The sequence below is a fragment of the Ylistrum balloti genome, unplaced genomic scaffold, assembly GCF_031769215.1.
Source record: "Ylistrum balloti isolate Yb309-2 unplaced genomic scaffold, AGI_CSIRO_Ybal_v1 Utg370126, whole genome shotgun sequence".
Taxonomy (NCBI): domain Eukaryota; kingdom Metazoa; phylum Mollusca; class Bivalvia; order Pectinida; family Pectinidae; genus Ylistrum; species Ylistrum balloti.
In genome coordinates, this window is record NW_026782140.1 from 768,746 (window position 1) to 792,094 (window position 23,349).

At 37.1% G+C, this 23,349-nt stretch overlaps 1 protein-coding gene across 1 annotated transcript in view; it reads right to left on the reverse strand.

The window, feature by feature from the left end:
- The window catches only part of LOC132550484 (protein cappuccino-like), a 68,633-nt gene that overhangs the window by 11,014 nt on the left and 34,270 nt on the right, over window positions 1–23,349 (reverse strand). Inside the window, exons 11-17 of the mRNA XM_060214554.1 lie at window positions 22,834–22,963; window positions 20,688–20,760; window positions 18,729–18,802; window positions 17,990–18,173; window positions 15,625–15,720; window positions 14,479–14,530; window positions 13,495–13,644 (exon numbers count right to left, since the gene is read on the reverse strand). Coding sequence (XP_060070537.1) covers window positions 13,495–13,644; window positions 14,479–14,530; window positions 15,625–15,720; window positions 17,990–18,173; window positions 18,729–18,802; window positions 20,688–20,760; window positions 22,834–22,963 — 759 coding nt within the window. The remainder of the gene's footprint in view (window positions 1–13,494; window positions 13,645–14,478; window positions 14,531–15,624; window positions 15,721–17,989; window positions 18,174–18,728; window positions 18,803–20,687; window positions 20,761–22,833; window positions 22,964–23,349) is intronic.

A 23,349-nucleotide genomic window follows, 5' to 3' on the forward strand; every position in this document is an offset into this window, starting at 1 on the left:
ACTCAACACTGAAGAATACCTTAGAAAGCCAAGGTCACATACTCAACACTGAAGAATACCTTAGAAGCCTTGGTTACATACTCAACACTGAAGAATACTTTAGAAGCCTTGGTTACATACTCAACACTGAAGAATACCTTAGAAAGCCTTGGTTACATACTCAACACTGAAGAATACCTTAGAAAGCCTTGGTTACATACTCAACACTGAAGAATATCTTAGAAAGCCTTGGTTACATACTCAACACTGAAGAATACTTTAAAAAGTCTTGGTTACATACTCAACACTGAAGAATACCTTAGAAAGCCTTGGTTACATACTCAACACTGAAGAATACCTTAGAAAGCCTAGGTCACATACTCAACACTGAAGAATACCTTAGAAGCCTTGGTGACATACTCAACACTGAAGAATACCTTAGAAGCCTTGGTGACATACTCAACACTGAAGAATATCTTAGAAAGCCTTGGTTACATACTCAACACTGAAGAATACCTTAGAAAGCCTTGGTTACATACTCAACACTGAAGAATACCTTAGAAAGCCTTGGTTACATACTCAACACTGAAGAATACTTTAGAAAGTCTTGGTTACATACTCAACACTGAAGAATACGTTAGAAAGCCTTGGTTACATACTCAACAATGAAGAATACCTTAGAAAGCCTTGGTTACATACTCAACACTGAAGAATACCTTAGAAAGCCTAGGTCACATACTCAACACTGAAGAATACCTTAGAAAGTCTTGGTGACATACTCAACACTGAAGAATACCTTAGAAAGCCTTGGTTACATACTCAACACTGAAGAATACCTTAGAAAGCCTTGGTTACATACTCAACACTGAAGAATACCTTAGAAAGCCTTGGTTACATACTCAACACTGAAGAATACCTTAGAAAGCCAAGGTCACATACTCAACACTGAAGAATACCTTAGAAGCCTTGGTTACATACTCAACACTGAAGAATACTTTAGAAGTCTTGGTTACATACTCAACACTGAAGAATACGTTAGAAAGCCTTGGTTACATACTCAACAATGAAGAATACCTTAGAAAGCCTTGGTTACATACTCAACACTGAAGAATACCTTAGAAAGCCTTGGTTAGATACTCAACACAACACTGAAGAATACTTAGAAAGCCTTGGTTACATACTCAACAATGAAGAATACCTTAGAAAGCCTTGGTTACATACTCAACACTGAAGAATACCTTAGAAAGCCTTGGTTACATACTCAACACTGAAGAATACCTTAGAAAGCCTTGGTTACATACTCAACACTGAAGAATACCTTAGAAGCCTTGGTTACATACTCAACACTGAAGAATACCTTAGAAGCCTTGGTTACATACTCAACACTGAAGAATACCTTAGAAAGCCTTGGTTACATACTCAACACTGAAGAATACGTTAGAAAGCCTTGGTTACATACTCAACACTGAAGAATACCTTAGAAAGCCTTGGTTACATACTCAACACTGAAGAATACCTTAGAAGCCTTGGTTACATACTCAACACTGAAGAATACCTTAGAAAGCCTAGGTTACATACTCAACACTGAAGAATACCTTAGAAGCCTTGGTTACATACTCAACACTGAAGAATACCTTAGAAAGCCTTGGTTACATACTCAACACTGAAGAATACCTTAGAAAGCCTTGGTTACATACTCAACACTGAAGAATACCTTAGAAGCCTTGGTTACATACTCAACACTGAAGAATACCTTAGAAAGCCTTGGTTACATACTCAACACTGAAGAATACGTTAGAAAGCCTTGGTTACATAATCAACACTGAAGAATACCTTAGAAAGTCTTGGTTACATACTCAACACTGAAGAATACCTTAGAAAGCCTTGGTTACATACTCAACACTGAAGAATACCTTAGAAAGTCTTGGTGACATACTCAACACTGAAGAATACCTTAGAAGCCTTGGTGACATACTCAACACTGAAGAATACTTTAGAAGCCTTGGTTACATACTCAACACTGAAGAATACCTTAGAAAGCCTTGGTTACATACTCAACACTGAAGAATACCTTAGAAAGCCTTGGTTACATACTCAACACTGAAGAATACCTTAGAAAGCCTTGGTTACATACTCAACACTGAAGAATACCTTAGAAAGCCTTGGTTACATACTCAACACTGAAGAATACCTTAGAAAGCCTTGGTTACATACTCAACACTGAAGAATACCTTAGAAAGCCTAGGTCACATACTCAACACTGAAGAATACCTTAGAAGCCTTGGTTACATACTCAACACTGAAGAATACCTTAGAAAGTCTTGGTTACATACTCAACACTGAAGAATACCTTAGAAAGCCTTGGTTACATACTCAACACTGAAGAATACCTTAGAAAGCCTTGGTTACATACTCAACACTGAAGAATACCTTAGAAAGTCTTGGTTACATACTCAACACTGAAGAATACCTTAGAAAGCCTAGGTTACATACTCAACACTGAAGAATACTTTAGAAGCCTTGGTTACATACTCAACACTGAAGAATACCTTAGAAAGCCTTGGTTACATACTCAACACTGAAGAATACCTTAGAAGCCTTGGTTACATACTCAACACTGAAGAATACCTTAGAAAGTCTTGGTTACATACTCAACACTGAAGAATACCTTAGAAGCCTTGGTTACATACTCAACACTGAAGAATATCTTAGAAGCCTTGGTTACATACTCAACACTGAAGAATACCTTAGAAAGTCTTGGTTACATACTCAACACTGAAGAATACCTTAGAAAGTCTTGGTTACATACTCAACACTGAAGAATACCTTAGAAAGCCTAGGTTACATACTCAACACTGAAGAATACCTTAGAAGCCTTGGTTACATACTCAACACTGAAGAATACCTTAGAAAGCCTTGGTTACATACTCAACACTGAAGAATACCTTAGAAAGCCTTGGTTACATACTCAACACTGAAGAATACCTTAGAAGCCTTGGTTACATACTCAACACTGAAGAATACGTTAGAAAGCCTTGGTTACATACTCAACACTGAAGAATACCTTAGAAAGCCTTGGTTACATACTCAACACTGAAGAAAACCTTAGAAAGCCTTGGTTACATACTCAACACTGAAGAATACCTTAGAAAGCCTTGGTTACATACTCAACACTGAAGAATACCTTAGAAGCCTTGGTTACATACTCAACACTGAAAAATACGTTAGAAGACTTGGTTACATACTCAACACTGAAGAATACGTTAGAAAGCCTTGGTTACATACTCAACACTGAAGAATACCTTAGAAAGCCTTGGTTACATACTCAACACTGAAGAATACCTTAGAAAGCCTTGGTGACATACTCCACACTGAAGAATACCTTAGAAGAATTGGTTAGATACTCAACACTAAAGAATACCTTAGAAAGCCTTGGTTACATACTCAACACTGAAGAATACCTTAGAAAGTCTTGGTTACATACTCAACACTGAAGAATACCTTAGAAGCCTTGGTTACATACTCAACACTGAAGAATACCTTAGAAAGCCTTGGTTACATACTCAACACTGAAGAATACCTTAGAAAGCCTTGGTTACATACTCAACACTGAAGAATACCTTAGAAGCCTTGGTTACATACTCAACACTGAAGAATACCTTAGAAAGCCTTGGTTACATACTCAACACTGAAGAATACCTTAGAAAGCCTTGGTTACATACTCAACACTGAAGAATACCTTAGAAACCTTGGAGACATACGCAACACTGAAGACTACTATAGAAGCCTTGGGTACATACTCAACACTGAAGAATACCTTAGAAGCCTTGGTTACATACTCAACACTGAAGAATACCTTAGAAGCCTTGGTTACATACTCAACACTGAAGAATACCTTAGAAAGCCTTGGTTACATACTCAACACTGAAGAATACCTTAGAAAGCCTTGGTTACATACTCAACACTGAAGAATACCTTAGAAAGCCTTGGTTACATACTCAACACTGAAGAATACTTTAGAAGCCTTGGTTACATACTCAACACTGAAGAATACCTTAGAAAGCCTTGGTTACATACTCAACACTGAAGAATACTTTAGAAGCCTTGGTTACATACTCAACACTGAAGAATACCTTAGAAAGCCTTGGTTACATACTCAACACTGAAGAATACCTTAGAAAGCCTAGGTCACATACTCAACACTGAAGAATACCTTAGAAAGTCTTGGTGACATACTCAACACTGAAGAATACCTTAGAAAGCCTTGGTGATATACTCAACACTGAAGAATACCTTAGAAGCCTTGGTTACATACTCAACACTGAAGAATACCTTAGAAAGCCTTGGTTACATACTCAACACTGAAGAATACCTTAGAAAGCCTAGGTTACATACTCAACACTGAAGAATACCTTAGAAGCCTTGGTTACATACTCAACACTGAAGAATATCTTAGAAAGCCTTGGTTACATACTCAACACTGAAGAATACCTTAGAAGCCTTGGTTACATACTCAACACTGAAGAATACCTTAGAAAGCCTTGGTTACATACTCAACACTGAAGAATACCTTAGAAAGCCTTGGTTACATACTCAACACTGAAGAATACCTTAGAAAGCCTTGGTTACATACTCAACACTGAAGAATACCTTAGAAGCCTTGGTTACATACTCAACACTGAAGAATACCTTAGAAAGCCTTGGTTACATACTCAACACTGAAGAATACCTTAGAAAGCCTTGGTTACATACTCAACACTGAAGAATACCTTAGAAGCCTTGGTGACATACTCAACACTGAAGAATACGTTAGAAAGCCTTGGTTACATACTCAACACTGAAGAATACCTTAGAAAGCCTTGGTTACATACTCAACACTGAAGAATACCTTAGAAGCCTTGGTTACATACTCAACACTGAAGAATACCTTAGAAAGCCTTGGTTACATACTCAACACTGAAGAATATCTTAGAAAGCCTTGGTTACATACTCAACACTGAAGAATACCTTAGAAAGCCTTGGTTACATACTCAACACTGAAGAATACTTTAGAAGCCTTGGTTACATACTCAACACTGAAGAATACCTTAGAAAGCCTTGGTTACATACTCAACACTGAAGAATACCTTAGAAGCCTTGGTTACATACTCAACACTGAAGAATACCTTAGAAAGCCTTGGTTACATACTCAACACTGAAGAATACCTTAGAAAGCCTTGGTTACATACTCAACACTGAAGAATACCTTAGAAGCCTTGGTTACATACTCAACACTGAAGAATACCTTAGAAAGCCTTGGTTACATACTCAACACTGAAGAATACCTTAGAAAGCCTTGGTCACATACTCAACACTGAAGAATACCTTAGAAAGCCTTGGTTACATACTCAACACTGAAGAATACCTTAGAAAGCCTTGGTGACATACTCAACACTGAAGAATACCTTAGAAAGCCTTGGTTACATACTCAACACTGAAGAATACGTTAGAAGACTTGGTTACATACTCAACACTGAAGACCTTCCTTTACATACTCAACACTGTAATGACACTCATGCTTTTTACATACTCAACATGAAGAATACCTTAGTATGATATACTTTACACAGCCTTGGTTACATACTCAACATATCAAATTTAATAGGGTCTCCATTCAAATAATAGGGTGTAACCAGATTGAAAAGACCGTTTAAAAACATCAGCTGTTTAAAATTTTAATTAAAATTCACTGATGGTTTCATATATCTACAAGTGGAACTTAATGATATACATAATTTGGAACAAAAATGTTCAACTTGCCCTTACACTTATACACAAACACAATTTTGATTTTGTATACCTACATTGATAAAATAGTTTATCATATACCTGAAATTCCTTACAGTATATTAAAGAAATTTTACAGGTAATTAAAAGTATCAATCTTTATTTGTTTCTACTTTCAAATCTATCATTCTTAAAGTTGACAAAACAAAAACATAACAAATATAACATCAATATCGAGGTATTCTCCAGATACAGTTATATCTAAAAATCTCTTAAACATGTAGTTGTATTAATGTCATCTCCTAATACTGGTTGATGATTCTCTATAAATAGTCATCAATATGGTGACCTTGACCTTTGAACACTGAACAATTCAGATTAAGTGCCTTGCCCAAACACAAAACCAGGTCAGCACAGACTGGGTATTAATACTATAAATTGGCATATAGCAGTATGGCCGAACAACAAACACATATTTGTCGATGATTGCAAAAATCCCTATCAATTCAATCTCAGACTGATTTTACTGACAGTAGTGAGAGATCTTTTATCTGTGCTAAGTGTTTTTCTGTCTTCCCTACAACATAATACTGCAAGATATGACAAATTATTTGATATGGCCATGATTCCAGCAGACACACTACTTACCACCTACATACTGGCCTGGTACCAACTATAATGAATGAAACTGAACCAACTTTAATCACGGGCGTTTATCTAAATACCTCACACTTGTTGGTGAGAAGTAGCCATGTTTGATGTGAATTTTATCAGGAACTACCCACAGACAGGAAAGAAAATAACTTGCTATCTATTACACCATCCGGGACTCCCTCTACCACACAAAAACACAGGTTAATGCCTTAAAGTGTTCTACTAATTTTACAGAGAACCTTTTTGGCGGTTGAATGAAAGATGTATTAAAAGAAGTATGATATTTGGAACAGAATGATAATGAAGCACTTATACTTACACAGAGGTGCCAGGAAAGACTGTTTACAGATATCTCCTGTGTGTCACCCTGTGGTGGGTCAATCAAAATATCTCCTGAGTGTCACCCTGTGGTGGGTCAGTCCAGATATCCCATGTGTCACCCTGTGGTGGGTCAGTCCAGATATCTCATGTGTCACCCTGTGGTGGGTCAGTCCAGATATCTCATGTGTCACCCTGTGATGGGTTTGTCCAGATATCTTCTGTGTTGAGATTTAGAGAGATGTCTAGATATTATCTGTGTCACACTGTGTTGAGATTTAGAGGGATGTCTAGATACTATCTGTGTCACACTGTTATGGAGATTTAGAGAGATATCTAGATATTATCTGTGTCACTCTGTTGTGGAGATTTAGAGAGATGTCTAGATATTATCTGTGTCACTCTGTTGTGGAGATTTAGAGAGATGTCTAGATATTATCTGAGTCACTCTGTTGTGGAGATTTAGGGGACTGTCTATATATCACCCTGGTTGTCCTGGTTTAACTATAGAGGACTGTCTAGATATGCTGTGCCACCCTGTAATGGAGATTTAGGGGACTGTCTATATATCACCCTGGTTGTCCTGGTTTAACTATAGAGGACTGTCTAGATATGCTGTGCCACCCTGTAATGGAGATTTAGGGGACTGTCTATATATCACCCTTGTTGTCCTGGTTTAACTATAGAGGACTGTCTAGATATGCTGTGCCACCTTGTAATGGAGATTTAGGGGACTGTCTATATATCACCCTTGTTGTCCTGGTTTAACTATAGAGGACTGTCTAGATAACCTGTGCCACCCTGTAATGGAGATTTAGGGGACTGTCTATATATCACCCTGGTTGTCCTGGTTTAACTTTAGAGGACTGTCTATATATCACCCTGGTTGTCCTGGTTTAACTTTAGAGGACTGTCTATATATCACCCTGGTTGTCCTGGTTTAACTTTAGAGGACTGTCTATATATCACCCTGGTTGTCCTGGTGAACTATAGAGGACTGTCTAGATATCCTGTGCCACCCTGTAATGGAGATTTAGGGGACTGTCTATAGATCACCCTTGTTGTCCTGGTTAAACTATAGAGGACTGTCTAGATATGCTGTGCCACCCTGTAATGGAGATTTAGGGGACTGTCTATATATCACCCTTGTTGTCCTGGTTTAACTATAGAGGACTGTCTAGATATCCTGTGCCACCCTGTAATGGAGATTTAGGGGACTGTCTATATATCACCCTGGTTGTCCTGGTTTAACTTTAGAGGACTGTCTATATATCACCCTGGTTGTCCTGGTTTAACTTTAGAGGACTGTCTATATATCACCCTGGTTGTCCTGGTTTAACTTTAGAGGACTGTCTATATATCACCCTGGTTGTCCTGGTGAACTATAGAGGACTGTCTAGATATCCTGTGCCACCCTGTAATGGAGATTTAGGGGACTGTCTATATATCACCCTGGTTGTCCTGGTTTAACTTTAGAGGACTGTCTATATATCACCCTTGTTGTCCTGGTTTAACTATAGAGGACTGTCTAGATATCCTGTGCCACCCTGTAATGGAGATTTAGGGGACTGTCTATATATCACCCTGGTTGTCCTGGTTTAACTTTAGAGGACTGTCTATATATCACCCTGGATGTCCTGGTTTAACTTTAGAGGACTGTCTATATATCACCCTGGTTGTCCTGGTTTAACCTTAGAGGACTGTCTATATATCACCCTGGTTGTCCTGGTGAACTATAGAGGACTGTCTATATATCACCCTGGTTGTCCTGGTGAACTATAGAGGAATGTATTGGACAAAAGGTTCAAGTAACAATACTGGCCATCTGCCAGCACAGGTCAAAATTTGTAATATTTCTTTTGTCCCTAATCAATTGGACTGCCTTAATACCTGGGTTCCTGATTAGAAACTCCCTAATCCTGATTGGTACTGTCTGTCTGTAAACCTGGGTTCCTTATTGGACCCTCCATCCTCCTCCCCCTTAATCCATCTTCCTGTCTGTAAACCTAGATTCCTGATTCCCCCCACTCCCTTAATCCATCTTCCTGTCTGTAAACCTAGGTTCCTGATTTGCCCTCCTCCCCCTCACTCCCTTAATCCATCTTCCTGTCTGTAAACCTGTGTTCCTGATTGGACCATCCACCCACCTCCCCCTCCCCCTTAATCCATCTTCCTGTCTGTTAACCTGTGTTCCTGATTGGACCATCCACCCACCTCCCCCTCCCCCTTAATCCATCTTCCGGTCTGTTAACCTGTGTTCCTGATTGGACCCTTCCCCTCCCTAATTCCAGCTCCATCAATGCGGTAAATGATATTGGACAAGCTAATCTGATGGGAGAAAGGAGAAGGTAGACGACATACTGAGTTGAGTCTTAGCAGCATCCCTCAGAAAATCGGAATAACTCTAAAACTCTGACCCATATCTCATCTGTTTCCTGTATTATGATAAAATTTCAGGATGAAAAATCATACAACTTAACCAAATCAAACACTTAAAATTCTCAGATATTGGAATTCTTACTTCATCCCAATAAAACAAAATAAAATCTCTTTGAACATTTTTATTATCAATGTCATTAAACAAAATAGACACAATTTTGACTTGAAATTAGATAAAATTTGAATTGGATTGAAAAACTAGTGAGAAATATGTTTTAAGAGTGATATTAAGCAGTGTGAGGTAGTGAGATTGACGACAAACAGGAAGCTCCATCAATATACCAACAGCTGTTACCGTGTTCATAAACAACAAAAACAAATCTACATACTTATTATCGTATACATTATTACGTACTCTGAATTAAAGTGTTTCCTGCACTATATCAGGTAAAAAGGGTTCAGTTTCAAACCTTTAAAGCAAACTGATTATACAATACTGATTCTGAGTTAACACTTGGATCGCGTATTAGAGTATTAACACATATACTTGTGATATATACACCTCCTTCACATACATCACTTTCCTGGACTAACCCTAAACATCATGTCTTGTTTCATAACTAGAGTGAATCAAATATTTTTTCTCCTGTGCATTAAGGAGTGCAATGCCCTAATTACAAGTGTCTTACATACATGCATTTCATACATTGTAATCTATACAATACAATGAACCTATTTGATGTAAAACAATGTTGTGAATAACTCTTACCTGGGTAACTACTAACATACGCTATGAATACATATAACAAATGAAGACTGAAGACAGAATATTGCTACAAGTCCTTTACAAAAACAAGCTGACTAGAAACAGGTTTTCCTTCCTCCACAATCAGCTGTAACACACAGACTCATGTTTATTGCATAATAATTCTAACACCTAATATCTGAAAAGTACCTGTGAAATATCAGCATTTATTAGTCACCACACCTGGGCACACATGAAAGTAATTACCGACAGGAGATTAAAACACCTGCCCTATTACACAACAACTAAATCTTATTTCACTTATTCAGATTCAAAAGGATGCAAATCGCTCTACACACAACCTATATTAAATATAGTGTTTCCAGCTGAAAATTTCTTCATCATAAAATGTTATGAGAGCTGGGATTAATTACAGTCAGCATCCCTGAAAGACTTGCTTCATATCCCTGCATCGTGCACAAATCCAAACAACATTATTATTACAGAACAATTCCGCACACTTGATAGCATTAATGGTACACAGTTTATTTTATGTAATGCCTAGTAAGTTAATCCACATCATCACCAAACAGATCTCTTTTTTTTTCACACATTTTATCATCAGAAGCTTTTTCATCTTGCACATAAAAGCCGAAAGCAAAAGTGTGTACTTTGGGGAGAAATGTTATTAAAATGACTACTTAAGTAACGATATCAACTTGGAAGGCACGTTAAAAGTCTAACATTCCCCTCCCCATCCCTGAGAATTACTGACAGAGAAAACTATTTTGATGGAATACCAGGTCATATATACAGCGGTCGTCATTGAAGGCAGTTAAATTCAGCTCACTTATGAAAAGAAATATATCAACATTTAAAATGCTGCTCCAACACATATCTTGCGTCACAAGAGATTTTCTCCAATGGCAAGTAATTCTGTAAGTTAAGTTTTTTGATGAGCTGTAAATTAGAAATGAACTCTAAACAGGACAAGTGTGATGATAATGACTGGCAAATGACCAACACATGGATTTTCTTACGGAGGTATACCCACAACTACTATATAACACACAAAACATTCTCTCAACTCATAAACAACATTTTCACTTACTTATGAATTTTAAAGACACTCAAAATAGCCAGAAATTCCCATACCTGCTTCTTTGAATTCTTACCCATATGTATTTTATTTCATCTTAATTCAAGATAATACAGGAAGTGAAGAAAAAAAAAATGTGGCCACTAATCTCAGTCTGTAGATTCCGTTTCCTTTTCTGAATTAATTTGTAGGGATAGGAACGATTTCTGGCACAGACACAGAACTGATGACGTGAAAAGTGTGAGGTTATTTTTAAAGAAATCCAGTGTAAGATTCAGCTAATTCCTGCTAGTACAGCTCATATACCTGTATATCATATCATCTTCATAGTACATCAGGTATTGGCCTACAAGACTCCTCTATAGTATACCCTATACATAGATTGTCAATTTTGCTGCCCTTCTCACATCAAAATCAAAATTTTTTTTTTTCCAAAAAGGGTTTAGATTTCTTTCTTTTTTAATTTCAATAACCAGGCACTTAAGATTTTTTTACATTCAATGACTAAACAAGAGAACAATTCAGTCTATGGTATTGTGTCAGTACAAATAATCTGTTTTTTAGTTCATTACTTAAAGATCATTCTAAAGGATGAAAGCTAAATTAGTTAAACATAAGAGGAACACAGCAAAAACTGACATAAAAACCAAACTTACCTCTACACCTATATCTGACATTGTTCTTTTGTGAGAGACTGGTTATCATTCCAAAAAGACACATACAGTATGCTCTCAGTTTGTAAATAAAAATTTGGTCACGAACAGCACATGTTTTAATGGGATCTCTGGGATTGTGTATCTTACAGCTTCTTTATTCATAAAATTAGTGTGTCACTCGTGACATCTTTATCTATTCTCGGTTTTTTTTTAACCATCTATGTTTTCCCAAGTACATCTAAATAATGAACAGTACATAGATTTCAAATTTTTAGACTTTGTGATGCTGCAAATTATCAACAGATTGCACAGGCCTCAACACCAGGATTATCTTCCCTTGCATATGATTAACTAAAAATCAATTATATAAATATATATTAACTCAAAACACAATTCTAATTCCACATTTAATGTTTAGTAGTCATCTCAGTCAATAATTCATATTTAGATCTGAATTCACTCTCAGTCAATAATTGATATTAAGTAGTTCTGAATTCACTCTCAGTCAATAATTGATATTAAGTAGTTCTGAATTCACTCTCAGTCAATAATTGATATCAAGTATTTTTGTATTCACCCTAAATTTAAACAATACAGACTGGCCAATACAGAGTGAATACAAAGTCTTGATCATCAACCTGTACACCTCAACGACCTGTCCTACCAAAACAATTCTCAGTGATTTTGTAAATCCTAATATTACTGCCAGTTCACAGATGAAGTCTAACCAACCATAAGTTGTTATGGATAAATGTCCAGATTGACGGTAAAAGTAACGACTTCATTCACCGAACTTTCCTGTCCCCAAAATGCTCGGAGGGCAAACAAGAATCAACATCTTTGCAAATTAAATTCACAGCTATTTAGGAAAATTGTTCAATTTCATTTTCCAATGTTTGACTTCTAAGACGAAAATACAGACTTCAAAATTTTTACACTCGTCGGGTAAAGATTAATGTACATATTGTCCCAGTGGTAGAACAGTGTCTCTGATTGTGAGAACTTCTCACCTAAAAACTGGCTTTACGTCTATCACTTCCATATAATGACAAGTTGATGTTTCTTGTACATCTGATGTTCGGAATTAAACTGTATTGAAAGTAACCCAACAACTCACAAGTATACACTTTCCCTGTAATAACCACAAGGGTCGAACGTCCTTCAACCTCTTATTGCACAACACAAGACCAAACAGATGTTTGCATGCTGAGAATATTTGTCAGTCCTGTCTTGTTGTGTTATGGTTAGAAAATGTTTATATTGATCACTTTCACAATGTCTATAATGCATTTTACATTTTACTCTTAAATTTTGTGAAAGAGAAATACTGGTACGCTCTGCATTAGTTGTGCTAAATTCAGTTACCATGCAGGTAGTATGAAAAGTGAAATCCTATACCAAACTAAGCATTTATTATAACGAGATTTTAGTTCCATCTGCTAACAACAAGGTACATTTTTTTGTTATGTCAGAGAAGCAGGGAACACACTGATCTTGAATCTGTCCATTGATGTTAAACGTACTACCTTATAACTTACTGACAAGGAACCATTGCTACAGAATTCAATGACGAAATGTAAAAGCATTAAGTTCACAAGAGTTTCTCCCCCTTAATGGAATTCTCACCTGAAGGACACTTTTCACTGAGAATAAACACACTAAGTCCAGCTTTATTATTTGCAAGAAAACCTATTCTTTAAACTTTTTTTCAGTAAGATAATAACCAGATTTACTTCCCATGACTAAAAACAGTGAGTCAAAATCTTTTATTTTCTTTCAGATTTATATCCTCTCAACCAAACGTTGCTGCTATCATGCATTTCTCTACAGAGTTATTCCCCCTGAACAAAACCATGCACTTGCTGCACAAAGTCATATACTGACTGAAGAGAACTTACCTTTGTTTTATAACTCGCTGCTGCTCTTTTTTCCAGAAATCTTTGAAATCTTTACAAAACACCAACCACAATGAAAAGAAATAGTCTGGAGTCACTTCTTTCTCCCCACTCTTTGGTTTAACACAGAAAAACATGACAACCTCCTGAAACCTACAAAGAATAAGTCAGGACATTAAAACATGATAACCTCCTGAAACCTACAAAGAATAAGTCAGGACATTAAAACATGATAACCTCCTGAAACCTACAAAGAATAAGTCAGGACATTAAAACATGATAACCTCCTGAAACCTACAAAGAATAAGTCAGGACATTAAAACATGATAACCTCCTGAAACCTACAAAGAATAAGTCAGGACATTAAAACATGATAACCTCCTGAAACCTACAAAGAATAAGTCAGGACATTAAAACATGATAACCTCCTGAAACCTACAAAGAGTAAGTCAGGACATTAAAACATGATAACCTCCTGAAACCTACAAAGAATAAGTCAGGGCATTAAAACATGATAACCTCCTGAAACCTACAAAGAGTAAGTCTACAGAGGTCCACTGTCATTGATAGACTTTTTCTTTGACTTAACAACCTAAACCTTTAGTAAAAACACATTCAGCTTGATGATCAGTCCAATATCACTTTGATTTAGTATTTTTTGTTTTTATATCTTTTAAACTTTATTTTCACTACTCAAAACTCAGTCCCCAAAAAAGATGTAGATGAACTATAGTCAACCAATTAAGGTAAAATTCTATTTCTCAATATATGGATTAATGAGAGTATCTGACTTGACTGATTAAAGACATTTTCCTTTTATTTTCAACTTCAACTTGCTAAGCAAAATTTATAACTAAATACCACATTTATTTTCTTATTTGATTTCTTTTAAAAATGATAAAACGTCTCCATTTTAGGAAGTTACACACTAAAAAAAATAATTTGTTAAACTAAACACTAAATGCTACACTACCACATCATACTTACTTTGCACGACTTTCTTTCAAATTCTCTTCTTGTTCTTTGTATTCACGGCGTCCTATAACATCACACAACCAAAGGCTGAATAAGTCATAGTGACCATAGCAACCAGATAACACAAAAAGAATGAAGAAATCAAATGGCTGAAAAATTTATAACTGAAACTGAAAGTGGTTTGGAGTCATTATTAAGTTTGCCCCTAAATATCATTTATGTTCTGACATTCAATTAGTACAAGAGGCCCATATGTCTTACCACCTGAGCTCTTCAGGTCTTTGGACAGTTTTAGCACCTGAGCTCTTCAGGTCTTTGGACGGTTTTAGCACCTGAGCTCTTCCGGTCTTGCTCTTCAGGTCTTTGGACAGTTTTAGCACCTGAACTCTTCAGGTCTTTGGACAGTTTTAGCACCTGAGCTCTTCAGGTCTTTGGACAGTTTTAGCACCTGAGCTCTTCATGTCTTTGGACGGTTTTAGCACCTGAGCTCTTCAGGTCTTTGGACGGTTTTAGCACCTGAGCTCTTCAGGTCTTTGGATAGTTTTAGCACCTGAGCTCTTCAGGTCTTTGGAGAGTTTTAGCACCTGTGCATAAATCCCAGCATTGGGGCAAGCAGAAAAGAACTGATATATGCATACTTACAAAGTTTTTATTGTTTCTAAGTTTGAGGGCTTCATTTTCAAACAGAACTGATAACATACTCTGTTGTTGTGGTTTAGCATATTTGACCCCTGTGATAAAAGTCAAGGTCATTCATTTCAAAAACTTGATTGCCCTTCCTCCCATCATGTTACAGACCCGAAATCAGCTCTCTTGGTCTTTGGTGTTGAGAAGTCATTTAAAGATTTTGACATATTTTACGCCTGTGACCTTGAAAGAATGTCAAAGTCAATAATATGAAAAAAATTGGAATGGCTGCACATTCATCTTTACAAAGCTGGTAGCCCTTCATCCCAGCATGCTACAGGTCCAATATCAGAACTCTGGGCCTTTTGGTTATTAAGAAGAAGACAAAAAAGTCAATTTTTCACGAATTATGACAATGGACAAAAGGCAATCACAAGTTTCACTTGAGACTTCGTCTCAGGTGACCTAAAAAACAGAGCTGACCTAATCTGAATAAGAGTATATGTCAAGGAAACAAAATCCAACACATACCTCTTTCGAAGAATTCTGTCATGATGTCCTGGAATGGCTGCACACACTCTTGACTAGCTTTAGATTTCATTATTTTCTCAGCACATTTCTCTGCCGCTGAAATCAGTAAAATTCACACAAACATTACAATTCCAGTCTTTGTAATGACAGCTTCAATATGAAACAAAGCTTTTTGTAAAATGGAAGATATTTGGTTTCTATTGATTTACTAGTTTGTTTTTCTATTTCACCTTCAAATGAAAACATAAGGAAAACAAAAATTTGTACCACTAAATCAAAGTTTTGAAAGTCCTCCAAACACAGGTCTGACAGTAGTTTGCAGTGTTTTTGTCCAGTATATTGCAAGGTATTTTTAAAGGAACATTGACCTCCAGTCTGCTACTGAGAAAATATGAAGATCTGACGGCCAACATCTCCAAAATCTAACTTTGGTTGTGGTAACAATTCTTTAAAAGGTTTGTATGTTAAAAAATGTGTGGTATGAATTAACCTATTTTAATTTATCATTCTTATTTTACCTGAAAAGAGGCATTTTCAAAAATAAATCTGCACTGACATGAAAAGTTACTACAAAGATACTAGGATGTTTAAAAAATTTTAGAGGAATATTTTAGCACATTCTCAAAGTTAACTTTTTTAAGACAATAATTTGATAGAAAAATATCAAAGAATACTTTTCCTGATTCAAAAGGAGGGGATTTCATAGTTGGCATTATGTAAAGGCCTTAAGTGATATATTTTGACAGTAAATTACAGCTCCTGTTTAGAGTAACAGTGACCTTCAGTTTGATAACATTTTAACCTTGGATCTATATAGCCTTGTTAGGTCATCTAACCCAAATATAGCCTTGTTAGGTCACCTGACACAAAGAATAGCCTTGTTAGGTCATCTGACACAAATACAGCCTTGTTAGGTCATCTGACACAAATTATAGCCTTGTTAGGTCATCTGACACAAAGAATAGCCTTGTTAGGTCATCTGACACAAAGTATAGTCTTGTTAGGTCATCTGACACAAATATAGCCTTGTTAGGTCATCTGACACAAATATAGCCTTGTTAGGTCATCTGACACAAAGTATAGTCTTGTTAGGTCATCTGACACAAATATAGCCTTGTTAGGTCATCTGACACAAATATAGCCTTGTTAGGCCATCTGAGCCAAATATAGCCTTGTTAGGTCATCTGACACAAAGTATAGTCTTGTTAGGTCATCTGACACAAATACAGCCTTGTTAGGTCATCGGACACAAAGTATAGCCTTGTTAGGTCACCTGATACAAAGTATAGCCTTGTTAGGTCATCTGACACAAATATAGCCTTGTTAGGTCATCTGACACAAAGTATAGCCTTGTTAGGTCACCTGATACAAAGTATAGCCTTGTTAGGTCATCTGACACAAAGTATAGTCTTGTTAGGTCATCTGACACAAATATAGCCTGGTTAGGTCATCTGACACAAATATAGCCTTGTTAGGTCACCTGATACAAAGTATAGTCTTGTTAGGTCATCTGACACAAATATAGCCCTTTTAGGTCATCTGACACAATTATAGCCTTGTTAGGTCATCTGACCCAAATATAGCCCTTTTAGGTCATCTGACCCAAAGTATAGCCTTGTTAGGTCATCTGACCCAAAGTATAGTCTTGTTAGGTCATCTGACACAAAGTACAGTCTTGTTAGGTCATTTGACACAAAGTATAGCCTTGTTAGGTCATCTGACACAAATATAGCCTTGTTAGGTCATCTGACACAAAGCATAGCCTTGTTAGGTCAAAGGGCCAGGATGGTCTTATAGCCATCGTACTTTGTCTGTCAATGTGCGTTAACTCTTCATATTTCAAAATTTCTCTCAAGTTCTATAGGTGGGAAAATTTGCCCAGAGTAATAATGAGATTGTCCTCGTGTGTTGTTATTTTTAGAGTCAATCTGAAATTCGATTTGATCACAATCTTGAAAAACAGAATTAAAATTTCTTCTTAAGATCCACTGGTGCCACCAAGCTGAGAATTTGTGTGGAAGCTGACGTGATGTTATTTTTCGGTCTTGTTTATAAATTTCATATTGTTGATGTTAAACATATCTAACTTTGACGATTAGTTTTGCTTTAGAAAGTTACAAATAACAAAAGAAAGATATGATGGGCTTGATTCTGTTCCTGTTGGCTTTTATGAGTTATTTACATGTGTTATATTCATGCAGAAGCAGCTTACTTCACAAGTCTAGCGTCACTGATCCAACGAAATGAAGGAAAGTAAATCTAATATATCATTATGTCCCCAATAGAAGGCATATATGTTGTTAGCACATTTCTTCACACGACTCCTTAGACACATAGAATACACCTGTGTCAATAAACAACATACCATCAAAATCCTTTTTGATTTTTTTCATTTCCTTTTCGATTTCATCAAATGCCACCAGTTTGGCCTGATTCAGATCACTTGTGTCAGGAATAGGGGCAGTCAGACGGTCGGAGCTGGTGACATCTCTCTCATACATCTTCACATACAAGGTTACAATGTAAGATAGCAAACTTGATCTGTTGTCCTAAAAAAACAAACAAGATATTTACCAATCAAACCTCACATACATAAACAGAAATATCATTGACCTACTTGACAAATCTCAGACCATCTTCGTAAGAACATTCTCCATTACATTTTAATTTGTCTATTTCCTGAATACACTGATATGCTAAGATGCTACATAAAACTGGTTCTGTTCTATGACACAAGTTCCTGCAGACTTTTGACCTCTGACCCTGAAAATCAAAGTGTTTCACATGCTCCTGTTATGAAGAGAACTGTTTCACTGAATTTTGCTGATATATAGAACTTGTTTAGTTAAATACAGCAAATCAACCTTGACCTTTAACATCTGACTCAGGAAATCATTGAGTGAAGGTCAGAACATAACACAAGTTTGAATAACCTCTATGGCAGTTTTCTCCAAATTATGATAACATGTTATGCTCAGCCAAATGGATTTGGCAGAGATGCTTTCAGGGAATATTAAGGAGGGGAAAAAATGTCTTGTAAATCTTGACAGCTATGAAGATACTACATAATCCACTTTTGAAATAATAAAAATCTTTGGGCCTACCTTAGTTTTAACATCCTTTAGATTAGGTAGTATCTCTATACTGAAACCATCAGCTTGTCCCCGATTTCGATTCCCTGTAACAAATAGAAAATTTCTTTAAAATTTTGATTTATGTTCTACAGCAAACAACAGGTACCAATTAATACCAATTAGGAAGTCATGTAATTTTTTAACTGAAAAACATGATCTATTACCCCAAATAAAACAGGTAGAAAGTTACTGTACAGTAATCAAGGAGTACCCAACAAGTGCTTACTCAGGTTTAAACATAACTCAATCTAATCATCATCTAGATACAACCCGTCTTAACCTCATCTAACTTTCAGTCTTAACCTCATCTAACTTTCAGCCTTAACTCATCTAACTTTCAGCCTTAACTCATCTAACTTTCAGCCTTAACTCATCTAACTTTTAGGCTTACCCCCATCTAACTTTCAGTCTTAACTCATCAAACTTTCAGCCTTAACTCATCTAACTTTTAGGCTTACCCCCATCTAACTTTTAGGCTTACCCCCATCTAACTTTTAGGCTTACCCCCATCTAACTTTTAGGCTAACCCCATCTAACTTTTAGGCTTACTCCCATCTAACTTTCAGACTTACCCTCATCTAACTTTCAGCCTTACCCTCATTTAACTTTCAGCCTTATTCCCATCTCACTTTCAGCCTTACCCTCATTTAACTTTCAGCCTTACCCTCATTTAACTTTCAGCCTTACCCTCATCTAACTTTCAGACTTGCCCTCATCTAACTTTCAGCCTTACCCTCATCTCACTTTCAGCCTTACCCTCATTTAACTTTCATCCTTACCCTCATTTAACTTTCAGCCTTACCCTCATCTAACTTTCAGACTTGCCCTCATCTAACTTTCACCCTTAACCCATCTAACTTTCAGCCTTACCCTCATTTAACTTTCAGCCTTACCCTCATTTAACTTTCAGCCTTACCCTCATCTAACTTTCAGACTTGCCCTCATCTAACTTTCAGCCTTAACCTATCTTAACTTTCAGCCTTAACCCCACCTAACCATACCTATTTTCTTACTTCATCCATATAACAATCAGATTTATACCACAAAACTTTCATCAATTAACCTGTCTGAATTAATCTTATAAACTCTCAGAAATAATCACTTTATTGTAAATTTTCAGACTTGCAAAGTGTAAACCTACATACTGACCCCCATTCATATAGTTTCCTATAGCCAAGACAAGACCTCAGTGTATACCTACATACTTACCCCCATTCATATAGTTTCCTATAGCCAAGACAAGACCTAAGTGTATACCTACATACTTACCCCCATTCATATAGTTTCCTATAGCCAAGACAAGACCTAAGTGTAAACCTACATACTTACCCCCATTCATATAGTTTCCTATAGCCAAGACTAGACCTAAGTGTAAACCTACATACTTACCCCCATTCATATAGTTTCCTATAGCCAAGACAAGACCTAAGTGTAAACCTACATACTTACCCCCATTCATATAGTTTCCTATAGCCAAGACAAGACCTAAGTGTAAACCTACATATTTACCCCCATTCATATAGTTTCCTATAGCCAAGACTAGACCTAAGTGTACACCTACATACTTACCCCCATTCATATAGTTTCCTATAGCCAAGACAAGACCTAAGTGTAAACCTACATACTTACCCCCATTCATATAGTTTCCTATAGCCAAGACAAGACCTAAGTGTAAACCTACATACTTACCCCCATTCATATAGTTTCCTATAGCCAAGACTAGACCTAAGTGTAAACCTACATACTTACCCCCATTCATATAGTTTCCTATAGCCAAGACTAGACCTAAGTGTAAACCTACATACTTACCCCCATTCACATAGTTTCCTATAGCCAAGACTAGACCTAAGTGTAAACCTACATACTTACCCCCATTCACATAGTTTCCTATAGCCAAGACTAGACCTAAGTGTAAACCTACATACTTACCCCCATTCATATAGTTTCCTATAGCCAAGACTAGACCTAAGATATTTCGTATTCCTTCATCTCGCATCAGCAGCTGTAAATAAAGCAACAACATAAATAACTAAAATCTTATCCCAAATTTCTTCTTCAGACCTTTTTTCCATTTACAACTCAAAATCAGACCGTTCACTGCTTTCTCCCCATGGAACATATTGTTTCTATAGTAAAAGAAGTGTGAGATGGAGAGTACTGCTAACTACTTAGATATTAGATATTGTAGGTATATTTTGAATCATGTGTATCAAGTAATAGTGAATATAGCTAACAACTCCCAATATTTGAGATATCATGTGATAGTGACTATTGTTAACTAGAAGTAGTTTGGAATAGTTAGCTATAAGTCAGAGAGATTGGGGTCCAATTTACATCAGCAGTAGTAGAGGAGAGCTAGGAGTCTGAGAGAGAGTTAAGTGTCAAACTTACATCAGCAGTAGTAGAAGAGAGCTAGGAGTCTGAGAGAGATTTAAGTGTCAAACTTACATCAGCAGTAGTAGAGGAGAGCTAGGAGTCTGAGAGAGAGTTAAGTGTCTAACTTACATCAGCAGTAGTAGAGGAGAGCTAGAAGTCTGAGAGAGAGTTAAGTGTCAAACTCACATCAGCAGTAGTAGAGGAGAGCTAGAAGTCTGAGAGAGAGTTAAGTGTCAAACTTACATCAGCAGTAGTAGAGGAGAGCTAGAAGTCTGAGAGAGAGTTAAGTGTCAAACTCACATCAGCAGTAGTAGAGGAGAGCTAGAAGTCTGAGAGAGAGTTAAGTGTCAAACTTACATCAGCAGTAGTAGAGGAGAGCTAGGAGTCTGAGAGAAAAGTGTAATACTTACAATCAGCAGTAGTAGAGGAGAGCTAGGAGTCTGAGAGAGAGTTAAGTGTCTAACTTACATCAGCAGTAGTAGAGGAGAGCTAGGAGTCTGAGAGAGGTGTCAAACTTAAATCAGCAGTAGTAGAGGAGAGCTAGGAGTCTGAGAGAGAGTTAAGTGTCAAACTTACATCAGCAGTAGTATAGGAGGAGAGCTAGGAGTCTGAGAGAGAGTTAAGTGTCAAACTTACATCAGCAGTAGTAGAAGAGAGCTAGGAGTCTGAGAGAGATTTAAGTGTCAAACTTACATCAGCAGTAGTAGAGGAGAGCTAGAAGTCTGAGAGAGAGTTAAGTGTCAAACTTACATCAGCAGTAGTAGAGGAGAGCTAGAAGTCTGAGAGAGAGTTAAGTGTCAAACTCACATCAGCAGTAGTAGAGGAGAGCTCGCAGTCTGAGAGAGAGTTAAGTGTCAAACTTACATCAGCAGTAGTAGAGGAGAGCTAGAAGTCTGAGAGAGAGTTAAGTGTCAAACTCACATCAGCAGTAGTAGAGGAGAGCTAGAAGTCTGAGAGAGAGTTAAGTGTCAAACTTACATCAGCAGTAGTAGAGGAGAGCTAGGAGTCTGAGAGAGGTGTCAAACTTAAATCAGCAGTAGTAGAGGAGAGCTAGGAGTCTGAGAGAGAGTTAAGTGTCTAACTTACATCAGCAGTAGTAGAGGAGAGCTAGGAGTCTGAGAGAGGTGTCAAACTTAAATCAGCAGTAGTAGAGGAGAGCTAGAAGTCTGAGAGAGAGTTAAGTGTCAAACTTACATCAGCAGTAGTAGAGGAGAGCTAGGAGTCTGAGAGAGAGTTAAGTGTCAAACTTACATCAGCAGTAGTAGAGGAGAGCTAGGAGTCTGAGAGAGAGTTAAGTGTCTAACTTACATCAGCAGTAGCAGAGGAGAGCTAGGAGTCTGAGAGAGAGTTAAGTGTCTAACTTACATCAGCAGTAGCAGAGGAGAGCTAGGAGTCTGAGAGAGAGTTAAGTGTCAAACTTACATCAGCAGTAGTAGAGGAGAGCTAGGAGTCTGAGAGAGAGTTAAGTGCCAAACTTACATCAGCAGTAGCAGAGGAGAGCTAGGAGTCTGAGAGAGAGTTAAGTGTCTAACTTACATCAGCAGTAGCAGAGGAGAGCTAGGAGTCTGAGAGAGAGTTAAGTGTCAAACTTACATCAGCAGTAGTAGAGGAGAGCTAGGAGTCTGAGAGAGATAAGTGCCAAACTTACATCAGCAGTAGCAGAGGAGAGCTAGGAGTCTGAGAGAGGAGTCAAACTTACATCAGCAGTCATCTTGAGATTGTTGAATTTGTTTTCTATCACAGACATGCACTCCAGGAATGTTTGTTGAAAAATAAAGCAGTGTATTCTATCTACGAAGTCCGGAATCAACGTCAAATCGTACAAAAATCTGAAAACAGATCAGTGTCAGAATCAGGAACATGCTTACAATGTTAATGTTGATATATCACTTATTATGTCACCTGAAACAGGCTTGGGCTGGGTGATATGTTGTCCTAATTACATAACATAACTTATATGTTCAATGAAGCATACAGATATTAGCAAGCACTAGCTCAGATTAAAAAATATCGACAAGGTACTGGACATCAGAGAGCTCTGGACAAGGTACTGGACATCAGAGAGCTCTGGACAAGGTACTGGACATCAGAGAGCTCTGGACAAGGTACTGGACAAAGACAGGTCTGGACACTTACTTGTCTTTATCTACTGGTACATAACTTACTGGTCAAGTTTATCTAGTGGTACATAACTTACTGGTCTGGAATATCTAGT